General features: G+C 37.6%; 1 protein-coding gene across 1 annotated transcript in view; it reads right to left on the reverse strand.

The window, feature by feature from the left end:
- The window catches only part of LOC136826855 (uncharacterized), a 371452-nt gene that overhangs the window by 297316 nt on the left and 58451 nt on the right, over positions 1–15685 (reverse strand). The window contains exon 2 of the mRNA XM_067084346.1: positions 11268–11436. Coding sequence (XP_066940447.1) covers positions 11268–11411 — 144 coding nt within the window. The 5' untranslated portion in view covers positions 11412–11436. The remainder of the gene's footprint in view (positions 1–11267; positions 11437–15685) is intronic.

Here is a 15685-nt window from a genome sequence, read left to right on the forward strand (position 1 = left end):
ACATAATCATTATCATCTATGGTATGATTCTCTTTCACTTCTTCAGTGTTCTCGACATTTGCCTTCATAGGTTCTATTATTATTTTAGGAGATAAAGGTATATTCTTAGCTTGTTTTTGTTTTTGTTCCTTTTTCATCTCCTTTATCTTTGGTTTAACTGATGTTTCTCTAATAATAGTTGGTTTCTTCGTTTTGGGTGGTGTTCTCTCCAAAGGCCTTTTTTTATCTTTAATTTCCTGTCTATCTCTACCCTCTTCTGTCACTTTAGTAGCAGCATCCTCCTGTGTTTCTATCTGCATTAATATTTCAAATGAATTGGACAAAATATTATCCATCTCATTTGTACCTGTTTCTTTATTTTTTACAATTTTATTTTTTATTTCTAAATTATTAATTTTTTCTTGAGATTTACTTTTCTGTGCTCTGCTATTTCTATCTGTTTCCATTTTTGCTTCATTTTTTGCTCTTGTTATTGAGGAATATGAATGTTTCTTAGATGGATCTTGCATTCCTCTCACTTTTAATTCCAATTTAGCCTCTCTGATTACATCCCTGTTCATTCTTGCAACATTTTCAACTCTGTATTGTATATGTAGTACACACACTCCTTGGACCTAGCATGATGATCCTGTCCACAGTTTACACATTTTGGTTCACTACATTTCCATTGTGTGTCATGTTCGTCAGATCCACAATAAGCACATACAGGTTCATTACGACAGTTTTTCTTTGTGTGTCCATACTTACTACAATTTTGACATTGTAGCGGTTTGGGAACATAAGGTCTCAATTCTCTATTTTGACCCAAAATTTTTATTTTTTGAGGTAACTCTTGACCCTCAAATTTTATTTTTGCAATTCTTAATGCTTTATTATTTTGTTTACTTGGTATTATATATACCTCACAGTCTTGGATTTTGGTATATCTCATTTTAAGAGAGTCCAACAGTATATTTTTGTCAACCAGTTCGTCATTATTTTCAGGAAGCACAATAGTACCCCGAATGCTGTTCATAGTGTCATGCTTCTTTACTTTTACATTTACATTGTCAACACTTTTTATTGATAGATAGTCCTCAGACTGGTTTTTTGTTGTGGCTTCTATAAGCCACGTCTTCATTTTTATTTGTCTAAACGACATTTCTGTCGTTGAGTGTCTTTTTAATAAGAAGTTTTCTAACTTTAGGGCTGAGATTTGCTGTTCTGTTTCCATGGTTAGAAACCTTGACCAACTTCCACTCCCAAAGAGGGAGTCGAAGTGAGTCAAGGTTGGGTCAAGACGATATTTACTTTTTTTTTATTTGTTGTGTACTGGATAAGGTTCCAGTGTGATTATATTTGGATTCTTTATTGTTTTTTCCAAAAAAAGGTTGTTACAAGAGGTTCCATCGGTCGTCATCTGTGCCGAGTCACTACCATCAAAGGGCCCAGGGTACTCAATCTTTATTTTCACTTTGCATAAAGATTTGAGGGAGGAGAAAAAAAAAACCTGAAAACCTTAAAAAGATATCATCAGCCTTTCATGGAGTTCATTCCTCCACTAATGGCACAAGTGAGAACCGACTCCCAAATGTCCGCATCCCTACCCTACCCCAAAGGGGATGGCACAACATGATTAGAGTGGCTCAAGTGTAAGCCAACCTGCTTGATAGGACTGAGAGCATTACTAGAATACAATCATCCCCACCCTAATCACATTATGGGCAAACCGGACAGAATGCCGAGAGTCCTATTCCCAGAACTAGACCCCTGGAATCCGTGGTCCAGTCCCGTAGAATAGTTCCACTGAAAACTCAGGTCCGAACATTATCGGGCAGTTGATGGTCCTGCCACAGTTCTCACTATTTAGCTTCGGATATAAACCCAATCCCAGCTATGATACCTTTTCCTATTTACCAGGTCCAAGAAATTTGTGCGAAAGTGAAAATATCCACGCTATTTAAATCGAAAGGTTTGTAGGTGATCCGTCAGGGCCCGGGCTCTTATTCTTCATAAGAACGAAGAAGAAAAGCCAGGGCCCCTTACCCCCTCACAACGTGAAGGAACCTACTTCGAGGGGCACGAGGGTCCTGCGAAGGAACCTTATGGTTAGTAGAGTGTGGGAAAAACACCTCACCCCCCTTGACTTCGAGGATAGCCCAAGGAAATAAGCCACACCCACAGGTCAAGCCTAGATGTTTTGGCCAATCAAATGCCATCAGTGCCAGAGACCTAGGGACGTCCTACAAGGAGTAACTACCCAATAATCAACAGGAATTCCTTAAAACACACCTCCAAAAGTTGGAATGAAGCAAGTGGAGGAGGTGCCTCAGAAAAGCAGTACCTGCCCAGAATATGACGTCATGGTTGACACAAGGGAAAATGGGAGATATAAGGACAGGCATACAGGAAAGGAGACGGGAGAAAAGGTCGGGGAGAGAAAAGAGAGAGACAGAGAGAAAAGTCGCAGAGTGGGAAGATAGAGAGAGAGAACTATTCCGAAGTGTGGGAAGCAGAAAAGACAAAGAGAAGTGTTTTAGTGAAGAAAGACTCTCTCAAACAATAGTCCCCGTAATCTAATTCGTTAAGTCTCTCGAAACCATTATCTTAAAGTCTCGAACCATTAAGAAACAGTTAAGAACTATAGGTGGAACTGTAAGACAAAAATCACAAATAAAGAAGAAACGGGAACAATTAATCATTTTCCCTTTCATCTCAGTAATTTATAATTTAATAACTGTTTTTAAAGAGCCACTTGTTCCTACTTACAATAATTACCACATGCCCTAGCCCGGACACTTTACCTTAGTGTTGGGCCCTTTGAAGGAAAGAAATAGGGTCCGACAACATATATATATATATATATATATATATATATATATATATATATATATATATATATATATATATATCATATATATATATATATATATATATATATATATATATATATATATATATATATATATATATATATATATATATATATATATATATATATATATATATATATATATATATATATATATATATATATATATATATATATATATATTATATATATATATATATATATATATATATATATATATATATATATGTATATTATATATATATTATATATATATATATATATATATATATATATATATATTATATATATATATATATATATATATATATATATATATATATATATATATATATATATATATATATATATATATATATATGAATGTCTTTTCCTGTAATACTACAGTGTAATATCAAAAATAAGAAGGCCCATAAAACACTATTTAAACGTTGAAACCATATATTTCGGGCACTTGTTTCTGTGCCCTGTTCACTGGTAGAATATGGAGAATTATCATATACAAAAACATGAAGGTTTCAAATTTTAAATAGTGTTTTAATTTTTCATATATAAGATATATATATAAATGGATATTATGGTATACCACCTGGTAACGCCAACTGGAGTAGCTGAATAGGTCTGTGCCGATATATATTATATATGTATATATATATTATAATCCATTTATATATATATATATAAATTCCCTATATATATTATATATATGTGATAATTCTCCATCGGAGATATTCCCGAGGTAATTGAATCAGATATTACCTCAGGAATATCTCCAATGGAGAATTATCAGAAGGGGAATTTATTTGTGGTAACGTCAACTGGAGTAGCTGAATAGGTCTGTGGGAGGGTTCGTGTCCCGTACTCCATTTATCGCATATAAATTCCCCTTCTGTGATAAGACCATCGGATATTCTGAGGTAGCGTAAATCTGATGTGATAAAATATATATATAAATATGGTGTGATAAAAGATATATATATTATACAGATATATATACACATACATATACACACACATACATATATATAGAAGTGGTAGTCATAGCGGGTGGATAGGAAGATGGAAGAGAACTAAAAATAAGCTGGGGGAAGAAGTAAAAAAGGAGTAGAAGAAAAAGAGGACAGAGAGACATTTAGAGTCAAACGGGGGAATGATTTCCCCTCGTTCGAGAGCCCCCTTGCCCGTCGCAAATCTACAGCATGAGAAAGAATATTCGATGCTGGAGCCATGCGACTACGTCTCGACAGTCTCTCATTAACCGGCTGTTCCCTGTTGGACAGGAACACTTCTACTTCAACATTTTGTACCCTCGACGATGCATAATTGCCGACATTGGAGACATGAGTTAGAAACAACAAGTTCGTTATACTGGCAACATCCCTTGAACCCAGAGGAGCCACACTAATCATAGCTTGCTGTGACGCTACTGCTGACGACGGCCACATGAAATTGATCGTGGAGGAGACATCCTCCTCCCTAAAAGACTGTTGCAGAGCGCAAAGGCGGCCTCAACAGAACCCTCTCTGGATGTCCGGATAGTGAGGCGGAAGCTTTAAAAGAAGTCCCTCCTCTTCTGGCAAAGAACGTTGTACAGTCAGGCGAAATGTTAACCTGGTATGCCAGCCCCACTGACATCGAAGTGATGAGGTGTCATGCAGTACCGGACTGGAGGGAGTATATCCATCTTGTTTGAGAAAACCCTATCAACCTGGACACATCCACATAGAGAGGACAAGGCCTCCAGATGGCTGCAAAAGGTGTCCTCCAAGATACAAGCCTCCTTAGATGAAACTGAGACCAAACAATTGACGAAGGAACCCGAGAGAGAAGAGCCTCAACAGATACGTTGAGAGGAACCCTGACACCTGCAGAAGGGTTATCTGCTACCTTGTTAAAACCCCTCCTGAATAGGAAGCAAGGTTGAATCCTGCTTACTCAACCCTATCAAAGCCACTAACATACGTCTGCCTCCCCTAATGCCTGCCTGACACGGCCAAAGCAGACCAGATGCTTTGATGATTGAGCAACTACCGGTTCTGTCGCATATAGCGACTCGAACATTGTTTGATTTGGTAGTGTAGGCTCCTCTGTAACCTTGGATTGAGGATAAGTGAGGATGAAGTCTACCATCCGCTTATAATCGTTCTTATAGCTGAAGGAGAACTAATATCCGGTACCGGATCCTCTTCTTCAAATGAACAATCCTTGTTGGACTGGTCCGACCAAGCTGGAGGATTGTTGGACTGGTCCAACCGAGCCGGAGGATTGTCGGACTGGTCCAACCGAGCCGGAGGATTGTCGGACTGATCCGACCGAGCTGGAGGATTGTCGGACTGGTCCGACTGAGCTGGAGGATTGTCGGACTGATCCGACCGAGCCGGAACAGGAACAGACACCTGACATATCAATTGTGAACATACTGGAGGCACCAAAGTAGGTTGCGCAAACCCTGCACCGCCCAACAGGGATACGCAACATCTGGGCCGGCCACACCCACTCCTGAGAGCGAAGAGGCCGCAACACCCGAACCACTCAAATCTGGATGTATCAAAACCGCATGAGAATGGGAATCCGGAACTGAAGACCCAGAATCAACCCCGAACCTACATGGATGCCTAGACGGAAGGACAAAGAAACCTGCCGGAAAGTTGAGAAAGAAGAAGCCGAAGGAGGGAAGAAGGAAGAATCCACACTCGGAGTAACCACGGGAGCGCCTAACGCCGACGTTGGACAGATGGAGAAGGTCCTAACTGGACCGAACTCAAAGGAGTATCGAAGGGGAAGTTATGAGGTACCGAACCGAAGGTAACAGAAGAAGGTAAATTACCAACTATCCTTGAGAATGGAGAGGCCGCGGAAACTATCGGTGCTGATACACTGAACGCTGGCGAATCGCCGACTGGTATAGCATCCGTAAGAATCGCGAAGGATACATTACGGTTAGGAACCCGTAAAGAATGAAATAAGGAGTTGCTGACGCTTCCGCAAACACCTGAGAAGCAACTAGACCGGATGCCTGAGAAACTACAGGATTCGCAAAAGGTGATAAAGACGACGGATCCATAAAAAATACCCCTTCCCTTAACCCCGAAGAGAGAGAGGGAGCCATTGAAGCTCTAAAATACAGAGTTGAACCAAGAAAGCCTTTGCTCTGCTGAGTTAAAAGCCAAGAAAACAGGATGAGCCACAAAGACTCCGAAGAGCGGACCAAAAGAAGATTGAGAAGGGCAATGGAAGAAGTCTTAGAAGAAAATGGGGAAAAATGGGAAAATTTCGTAGCAGCCGAAGAGGCCATAGATTTCAAAGAAAACAGGCTGGTTCTGTTCCCCCTGCCCCTGCTAATCTTGATAGACATTGTCAAAATCAGAAAATTCTTTAAGACATGATCATGAATATTGGAAAATTCGATGGCCAGAATTACCTCCATCGCAAGACGAAAGAAATTTTAACCCTTGAAAGAAAAGGAACCTTCGAAGAAGGAGTATTCAAGGAAAAACAAAATTTCAGAACCAGAAACATCAGAAACCAACTCTGAAAGACCCTCAACGGATCTGGAACCTTTGTTGCACAGAGCACAAAGCAGGAAATAAAACCGACGATTGATCTAAGTGAGAGACCTAAACATTAGCGACCCCAACCAAACCCTGAACCCAAAGAAGACTGCACGTTCAACTACTCTTCCTGAATGCTTCCTAAATTAGAATTCCTACTCTTCTGAGTGATTCCCAATTCTAAATCCACCTTAGAACTTACGCTTTTAGAAGGAAGGGGGAAAATCTGCTGCCAGCACTGCCTGCTCCACACCGGGGGGCCGGCAGATCCTACCTTTAAGGTTTGCGGTTCTCCATGACCCCTAGCACCCGTTAGGGCTGGTTCTGGAACAGGCAGATGGGCTGAAAAAGAACGATTAGTATCAACAACACTATTACTACTATCCTTATCTCTAGTTTCCGTTAATTTAGTCATAAAGCTAGAAAATCGACTAGACATACTCAGCTAGTAACTTGTCCTCTAACTTTTTTAATAATTCTTCCATCTGATCTATCGACCAAGACTCGCTGCCTATCTGACTGATACTACACTGCATTTCCCTACATAAAATACAAACAGAATGTCGATCGTGTTTGAGGGTACTCATCCTACGCCTGCAGGACGTGTAGGGCCGATGAGCGTCAGCATCTCCAGCAGTAGAAGGCTCCGTCATCGAAGATGTAAACAAAGTTGAAGTATTGGCACTAGCAGACGGGGATGTCTTCTTGTTTGACTTATCCAATCGAGTCCAAAGTACCAATCCCAAAGTCAAAATTGGGAGAGAAGTTTCAAATCCCATCAATAAAGTATCCATCCAGGAGAAAATGCATTGAAAACAGTCCAAATCGTGATCTGATGTCGAAAATCTTGAATGGGGGTCGGGCTAAATGACCAAAAGTTCATCTGATGTGGGACACATCCACAGAGCATGGCGAACAAAAAGCAATTGGGGATCTTGGCCTCACTCGGCCGGGACTTGCAGCAGTGTTGCCAACGGTACTTCAGGTAACTCATTTGACAAGATTTTCCTGTAAGCTTTGGGAAATGCTGACAGTTAATTACCCACTTAGTGGGTAAAAGCTATGGGGATGCAGTTCGGGCTGGTGGGTGACCAGGGCTAATTCAGGTGTTCAGGGAGTGTATTGCAATATGAATTTTTAATGAAAAATGAGTACAGTAAAACCCCCGTATTCGCAGGGGATAGCTAAAATCAGCAAATACTTAAAACCCCTCTAAAAACACTTAGAACTCCCTATTTTAATAGCTTAAACACAAGAAAAACCCTCTAAAAATGCTTATACCCGAGTATTTTAATAGTTTTATCACAAAAAGTGCATTTAGTCACGAAAATTATATGAAAATACAGTAATTGGTGAATATTTCTCTGAAAAATACCGCAAATGGGCAAATTTTCCGGGAATAATGGGTAGATACGTTCCACAGAGAAATCCACGAATACATGAGTCCGTGAATAGTGAGACAGCAAATACAGGGGATTTACTGTACTTATTATGTTATCCTAAATGTTATTACTACCGTAATTACACTATGTTACTAAATGATAAAGGTTGCTGTGAGCGCAACCATAACTCGATATTTAAGCTACATTTTGTCAGCTGGTCTTGCACAGATAATAGTTGATTTCATTGATATGGAATCATTTCTCAAATAGGCTATTCATTATGAAGATATGCCAATAATATATAAGGTAAAAATGGTTTTATTACCTTTATTATCAGTTTTTTCATAATGTGAATCTTTTCATGTATGTTGGTGGTTATTGCACCGAGGCCAAGGCTAGCCTACCGATAAAGTTCACTTAGAATTCAAAGTTTGATTTTTAGAATGGTAGTATTAGACGACCCCCAATTTTTAAGGGTGAATTTTATGATTTAAAGGTTGTCTTATACTCGGAAATATATGGTATGTATGTGTATATATATATATACAAATATATTTATACATACATATATATATATATATATATATATATATATATATATATATATATATATATATGTATATATATATATATATATATATATATATATATATAATCATGGCTTCAAAATAATATGCCGAAATCATAAAATGCTTGAAGAATATATTTTAGGTAAAACATAAATCAAGAGAGAGCATACTTTATCTTGATTCATCTGATTACAGTATACTATATATTGTATAAAATCACGGGCAAAAATTTCATATATATATTCTTATACAGAGTTTTATTCATCTGATTACAGTATACTAATCAGGTTGGTCATCACTAATCCGCATCACTGGGACCTAGAGGGTGCCGGATTAGCCATTTTGCCGGATTAACCATTTAATAGGCTAGAATACACAAAACCCAGTAGCTAAGCACCTCATCCTAGAATTAAAATATCCCATAAATCAGTACAAGTTGGTTAATAAAGAAAAGACAATTGTCAAATACAGGTAGTGCTTGAGTTACTTATAATTCGACTTACGATATTTCGAGTTTACGATGGGGTTAGCAATTAATACCGATACGAAAATATTTAGGAAATATTTTTATTTTTATGATGCGCAGGCAGCGAGAGAGACCAACTTCTTTTCCTCCATCTCTTTATTCCATCTGCTAGTTAAAAAGGTAAAAGAGAATGATAAAAGTATTGTTAGTAACGTTATACTCTTGCATTGAATGCGTGCATCGCCATAAACAACCGAATGGGAAACTGTTGTTTTGCTAATAATCGTCCCGGATAACAACTGTTATGCTTGTATTTCAACCATCGAATGGTTAAACAATTACTGTAGTTATGTTACAAATGACGTTAAGTACAGTACAATAGGACTGATATATTTTTTACACTATACCCTCATTTGCTTTAGAGAAAAGATCGGCAAGGAAATATACTGCTGCAGTAACTTTATGCTGCAATTTGTAGCTGAAGCTGAGGAAGCAATGTTCAAGCTGCTAGTGACTATAGATTATTGTGCATCGGCAACATGGATGAAACTTGACCGTAAATATAATTGGAGAGAATGTATTTTAATCAAAACTACTGGGCATAAAAGAATACAAATTACTGCTGTTTTCACGCCGATAAAAGATAAACACGTAAAGCTCGTATTATGATGAAATCAAGAGAAAATAGTGAACGGAATCTTGACCTTTTTCTTACACAAAACAAACATGCCCTCAAAACGGCCAGCCGCAATTCCCGCCAACGTCACATATTAACGAAAAAAATAGCTAAATTAATTTCACAACGAAACGTATTTAAGTTATATTTCGATTTAAAAACATTTCGTATAACGAAAAATATCCTTATCCCAAATAAAAAAAGTATCTATTCATTTACGCTTACTAGAAGCAAGAAAAGCTCTCTGAACTGAGTTAAATGCGGCGAAATAAACACCGCGTTATCAATTCAAACAAAACATTGATCGCAATTTATAATAAAAAAGCAATATGAGAATATACGCAATTGGATACGATGTAGTAAAGCATAACTTTTTAAAAGATCCATGAAAAAGATGCACATTCGTTATGTTGATGTTTGTATAATACTGTTAATATGTGAATAGAGTTTAGTATAATGTAGGCTAGGCCACCGTATATGTAGCCTATACGATCTACCATAGCGTAGGCCAAAAGACAATAATAAATGTAAAAAATGGAACAGCAAAAGCATGCCTGTGTTTACAAACACCTCCAGTTTGTTGAGGCAGCACACTGTGCCACCAAATCGAAGCGGCCAGCGAGCGAGTTAGCGCAGCGACAAGGGAAATTTGAAAATTAGTGCAGAAACAGAAATTACTGTAGCCGAAATTTGTGCCGGATTACTGATTGTTCCGGACTACTGATTGCCGGATTAGTGATGCTCAACCTGTATGACAAAATAGTTTTAGTGCAAAAATTAGCCTTCTAACTGTCATAGGTTCATAGTTATTACAAAATTAGCATAATTTTTTTTTGCTTTTTTCTCAAAACTTAGTTTTTTCAAAAATAAATGCTTATAACTCCAAGAAGACCATACTAAATTCGATGAAACTTTTACAGAGTGTAGCATAACTGATTGATTAATTGTGGTTTATCTGGTGTCACAACTACCAGGGTCACTATATATCTTGATTTTGTACTCGGGAAAATAATTTTTGAGTGAAACTTTTTTTTTTGCATATTTTTTAAGTTAAAAAAAATTTTTTAATGCAAAAAAAAAAAAAAAAAACTTAGAAGTCAAATTTCTAAATTTCCCTTTTTCAGAATTTTCATTATTGGTTGAAGAATAAGTGATAAAAATTTGAAGCAAATCCCTTCATTCATCGGTGGCTAGAAGCACTTACTTTATAATGGGGTCTTATGGAGTCAGCACTCCCCTTGAATTTAGTAAAAGTACCAAATGAACATTTGATTATGATAGTCTTTCTATATTTACTCGTAAGTCCATTTAACATACAATTTTATTTTTGCTCGCTAATAATGGTATAGTGATATAAAACATTTAAGTTACCATCCAGTTACTGACTTCCAACAGTAGTCTGCCAATCCCAAGTGAATCTTTATGACTAAGCATATTTTTTGTTTTACAGTATATACTTTAACCATAATTTATATGCTTCATTCAGAAAACATATATAAAGGAATTCTGATGAATGTCTAGCAAAGATAACGTTCTTCTCAGGTTTTGATAGGCCTACAGAATGACAAATGCAGCCTTTGCCCTCTAGGATGCATGGTAAGTTTCCAAGACTTAATTCAAGAAAATATTAGCACCTTTGATGCTGGAAAATACATTAATATATGTTAATCATATAATAATCGTATACTGGCAATTTAGCAGCTACAGACAGGAGTAAAATGAAGTGAGCCAACAAAAGTAAGAAGACTCTTAACAGTGTTAAGTTATACTACCTTTGACAATGCAGCCAAACTAGAAGAAGGTCCAGGATAAATTGTAATTGGTGCCTGCTGTGGGGGTGGTATCATCTTCAAGCTTTGTTCCAAAGAGGTCTTGGAACTTTGCTTTTTAAGTTGTTTTCTACTGGAATCATCCATTCTGATACAAAAGTCAAAATTATACCTGAAAAAAGATAATTCAATACAGTACTAATATTACTTGGTACAGCAAAAAGAAAATCACTTATTGGTTATGGCAAGTTGATCACAAAAATCAGATAATGAACTTGTTTTCCCAGCGCAACTGACCCCTACAATAACATTCAGTTTTGGACTTCACTACAAAATGGGCACTGCCTACAATCATGCAAACTTGCTTAAACACAGGCATCTAAACTTAACAGACTTGTCAGCATGTGTATTAAAAGCTCTTTTTACAGATCTGACTTCTCTCAACCTTTCACCTCCTGCTGATCTCCACCTTCTTTAAAATCTTGTACAGTCTCTTATTTTGACCTCCCTTCAAAAGGCCTTTCCCCTCACCCTCATTATCCCATATCTGGTTCGAAAGATGAAAAATAGGTTGTGGATTTTGCCATTATTTTTGGAGGGGCAGATTACTGCCAATGAGGTTTACAAGCAGTAGGGTTCTTACTGGCAGGTACTGGGTTAATAAGACTTTTCTTAGCAACATTCATTTCTCAGTGACGTCCCAGCCTACACGAGTTAGGGTAGAAAAGACTCTTTAAGCCTTGCCAGGCAACTCTTTTAGAAGAAGAACACTCCAAAATTAAACCAGTAGGTAGAAGGGATCCTTCAGCTTTGGTAGGCAACCCTTCTAAGAGGAGATTACTCAGAATACAAACCTCGTTCTCCAACCTTGGACTATGCCTTAGTCATTGTACCGTGGCCTTCCATGGTCTTTAGTTTGAGTTCCCTTGCTTGAGGGTACAATCAGGCATTTTCCCTCTTTTCTGTTCACTTTCCTGTCTTTTCGAAAAGTGTGTGGAACAGGCTAATAAAGAAAAAGTTGCTTGATGGATTATCAGCAAAGTGCCTACATCTTAGCCTAATCTTTTCCTTCTGAGCTTTTTATAATTTCTAATCTATCCTGACTGTCCTCCCGTGTTGTTGTGGCAAACCTGGCTGGTTTCTTATTTACCTTAAAAGGTGTTCCGGCCCCACCTTGTCGACTAGTTGCTTCCAGCTCTTTCTTTTCAGTGACATATGGTCAGGTTTATTTACTGTATACTTTCAATGGAATTTTTGTAAATAATGTAAATACTGTTGTTGTTGATGGTGTTATTGTTTACTATTCTCTTGATTTTTATGTTACTGTTGTTATGAGTCTCTTTATTAGTTTTGCTACTGATTTTTTTTTAATCTTCATTCTTTCAGGAGACATCAAGTTGAACCCTGGGCCTGTTACTCATTACACTAAGAAAAATTGCAGAGTAATGTACTTTACTTAAGTATTTGGGCTTAAGGTCAAATTTTCTTCATCTCCTGAGTTGTGCCCATAATTATGATTTGATGTCTTTGTCTGAAACTCTTGCAAATAGTAATTAGAAGCCAGAGGTTGATTGTGCCCATAATTATGATTTGATGTCCTGAAACTCTTGCAAATAGTAATTATTGATTTGATGTTTGATGTCTTTGTCTGAAACTCTTGCAAATAGTAATAAGAAGCCAAAGGTTGATTGTGCCCATAATTATGATTTGATGTCTTTGTCTGAAACTCTTGCAAATAGTAATATGCCAAAGGTTGATTGTGCCCATAATTATGATTTGATGTCTTTGTCTGAAACTCTTGCAAATAGTAATAAGAAGCCAAAGGTTGAGTTTTTCATCCCAGGGTTTGATGGCCTGACTTTATTTATCACCATAACATCCCACATGTGCAAGGTATGGCTGTATACACTAAGTCCATACGACCTATCTATCATCAGAAAAATTTGGAGTAGTTTGCCATGCCATTCCTTGTTTTAAAATTTTCAGTTCTACAACGTTTATACAGTATATCTGCGGTCTACTGCAACCCAAATATCAATGATTCTACATTTGACCGTCTCTTGGAAAGGATTAGTATGGCGTAGTCATTGGACTCAAAAGCTTCATTATTTCTGGTGACTAATGCAGAGCACAGCTAGTGTCTAAATTCAAATTCCATACATCAACATGGCCAGTCTGCTCTTGAGTTCTGTGTGTCCTCTGATTTTGTCCAGCTAACTAAGGAACCCATGCATATTTATGGTACTGTAATATATTAGACCTTATATTCATAGATGTTCCAGTTACCGTGAAGTCCAAGTTCTGAGAATACTGTATATAGGAACTTCTGGTCACTGCACCATTGAGATGGACATATCTATCAATTGGTATATTCCTAACGTCAACTGGTATATTCCTAATGCCACCAGTAGAAAAATGGTCTGGCTGAAATCTAGAGCCAACTGGGATCACATTACTGAAGCTTGTCTGGGACTTAATATTTCAGATGCTATATCAGATCCTGGTCCCAAAAAGTTAAATGAAATGCTAATGGCTATTTTAATAAGTTGTGTCCCTGGAAAGGTCATCAAATTCAGGACAAATGACCAGCCATGGTTTGATGACATGTAAAAACATGAGCTTACCATGACAAACGGACCAAATTCAACACATGGAGACAAAATCATTCAAATGAAAATGACACCATTTTTGTTGAGTCTCACCGTGCTGTGAATAGAACTTGACCATACAGCCAAGAGAAATTACAATAATTTTTTGAAGAGGAAACTTGAAGGAATTACTCAGCCTCATAGTGGTGGACCAAATTGGCATCTATCTTTGGGTCAGGCTCGTCTTCAAATCCACCACTACTGGCAGATGGTAGATTGGTTACTAGACCTAGGGAAAAGCCTGAACTGTGCTTCATCGAGCTTTTGAAGCTAAGCAACCAGCTGAGGATGTCCCTCTCTAAGATACTTGCCATCCTGAACCTATTCTTATCAAATTTCACTTCCCCCTACGGATGTTAAGAAAATTCTGGATAATCTTGGTAGCTGGGGTGGAGAAAATCCTGATGGTTACTTGCCTTTATTTTTTGAAAAAGTTTCTAGTGTGTTGTCTCCCAAGATTAGCAGACTATAGATTTTCATGTCCACGTAGTATCTTTGCAGTTGAGCACAAGATTAGTGATACAGTGCCCGTCCCAAAAAATGGCATATCTGCAGACTGCAGTAACTACAGGCCAATTTCTATTCTCCCTGTGCTCTCCAAAGTTACAGGAATACTTATTTTTAAGCCACTACATAAATATGTGGAATCTAAGTATCTACAATGCTCTTTTAGACTTGACATGCCATTTATAAGAGAACCTTGATTATTGTTTTGAGTGCATAGTACTTAAAAGTAAATTACAAGGCACTTGTTTATAAACTTCAGAATCTTGGAGTGGATGGATATGTTTTAGAATTACTTCAAGATTCCCTTATAGGTAGGAAGCAACAAGTTGCTCTTAATGGGGTCTTTAGCAAACCAAGACCTATTTTGTCTGGAGTTCCAAAGGGTAGTGTTTTTGGTCCACTGTTATTTTTAATGTATACAATTGATACAGTTGTTGGCCTGGAAAAATGACATTCTTATGATCAAATAAAGTTTTATATATACTTACCAAGCAACTACATAGCTATCAGTTTCATTTATCAGCAGCTTAAATTTGAAAATTCGCGGTAGCGTTCCAAGGAAACTCATCCCACCCACTTTCGGGGAAGGATAGATACAACACTACTAAAGAGCCCAATTTGTTTATGCCTTATGTCCATGAGAGGGGAGGAGGAAGAGCTCTGATCACGTAGTTACTTAGTAAGTATATATATAAAACTTTATTTTATCATAAAAATGCCATTTTTACATAAGTTACTTACCAAGTAACTACATAGCTGAATCCAACATTGACAGGAGGTGGGATGCATGGGCATATACTACTTAAAAAACACTCATAGATGGAGACGAATATTGAAATAGAAAGTAGTTAACATTGATAAAATGTTTGTTGTAACCTACCTGGTGAGAGAGCCACAGCAGGAAACTGCTGCCTCTGGCGAAGTTCATCTCTACCATAGTGGCGTGGTAGTGAAGCCAGGGGCACCTCTACATCAGTGGGGCTTCGCAGCCAAGGAGTACTCCGATGGCTGCCAAAGCAAACAATAAAAGCAAAAGCCCTTGCCCTGGGCGCAGTACCATAACCAAAACCATAAAAAACAAGTTACACATACACCATATAAAAACCAGATACAGTACCCATAACCCATTCATAACAAGAAACAACAAGTGATGGGTACCTCCAACTTCCCAAAACTTGACAACCTAAATTCAAGGCGAGTGGATAGAGGAATGTAAGAAATACCTCCTATCCTTCCTCCCCAAAACACCATGCCAGCCACAGATAA

Source organism: Macrobrachium rosenbergii, chromosome 41 (assembly GCF_040412425.1).
Source record: "Macrobrachium rosenbergii isolate ZJJX-2024 chromosome 41, ASM4041242v1, whole genome shotgun sequence".
Lineage (NCBI taxonomy): Eukaryota > Metazoa > Arthropoda > Malacostraca > Decapoda > Palaemonidae > Macrobrachium > Macrobrachium rosenbergii.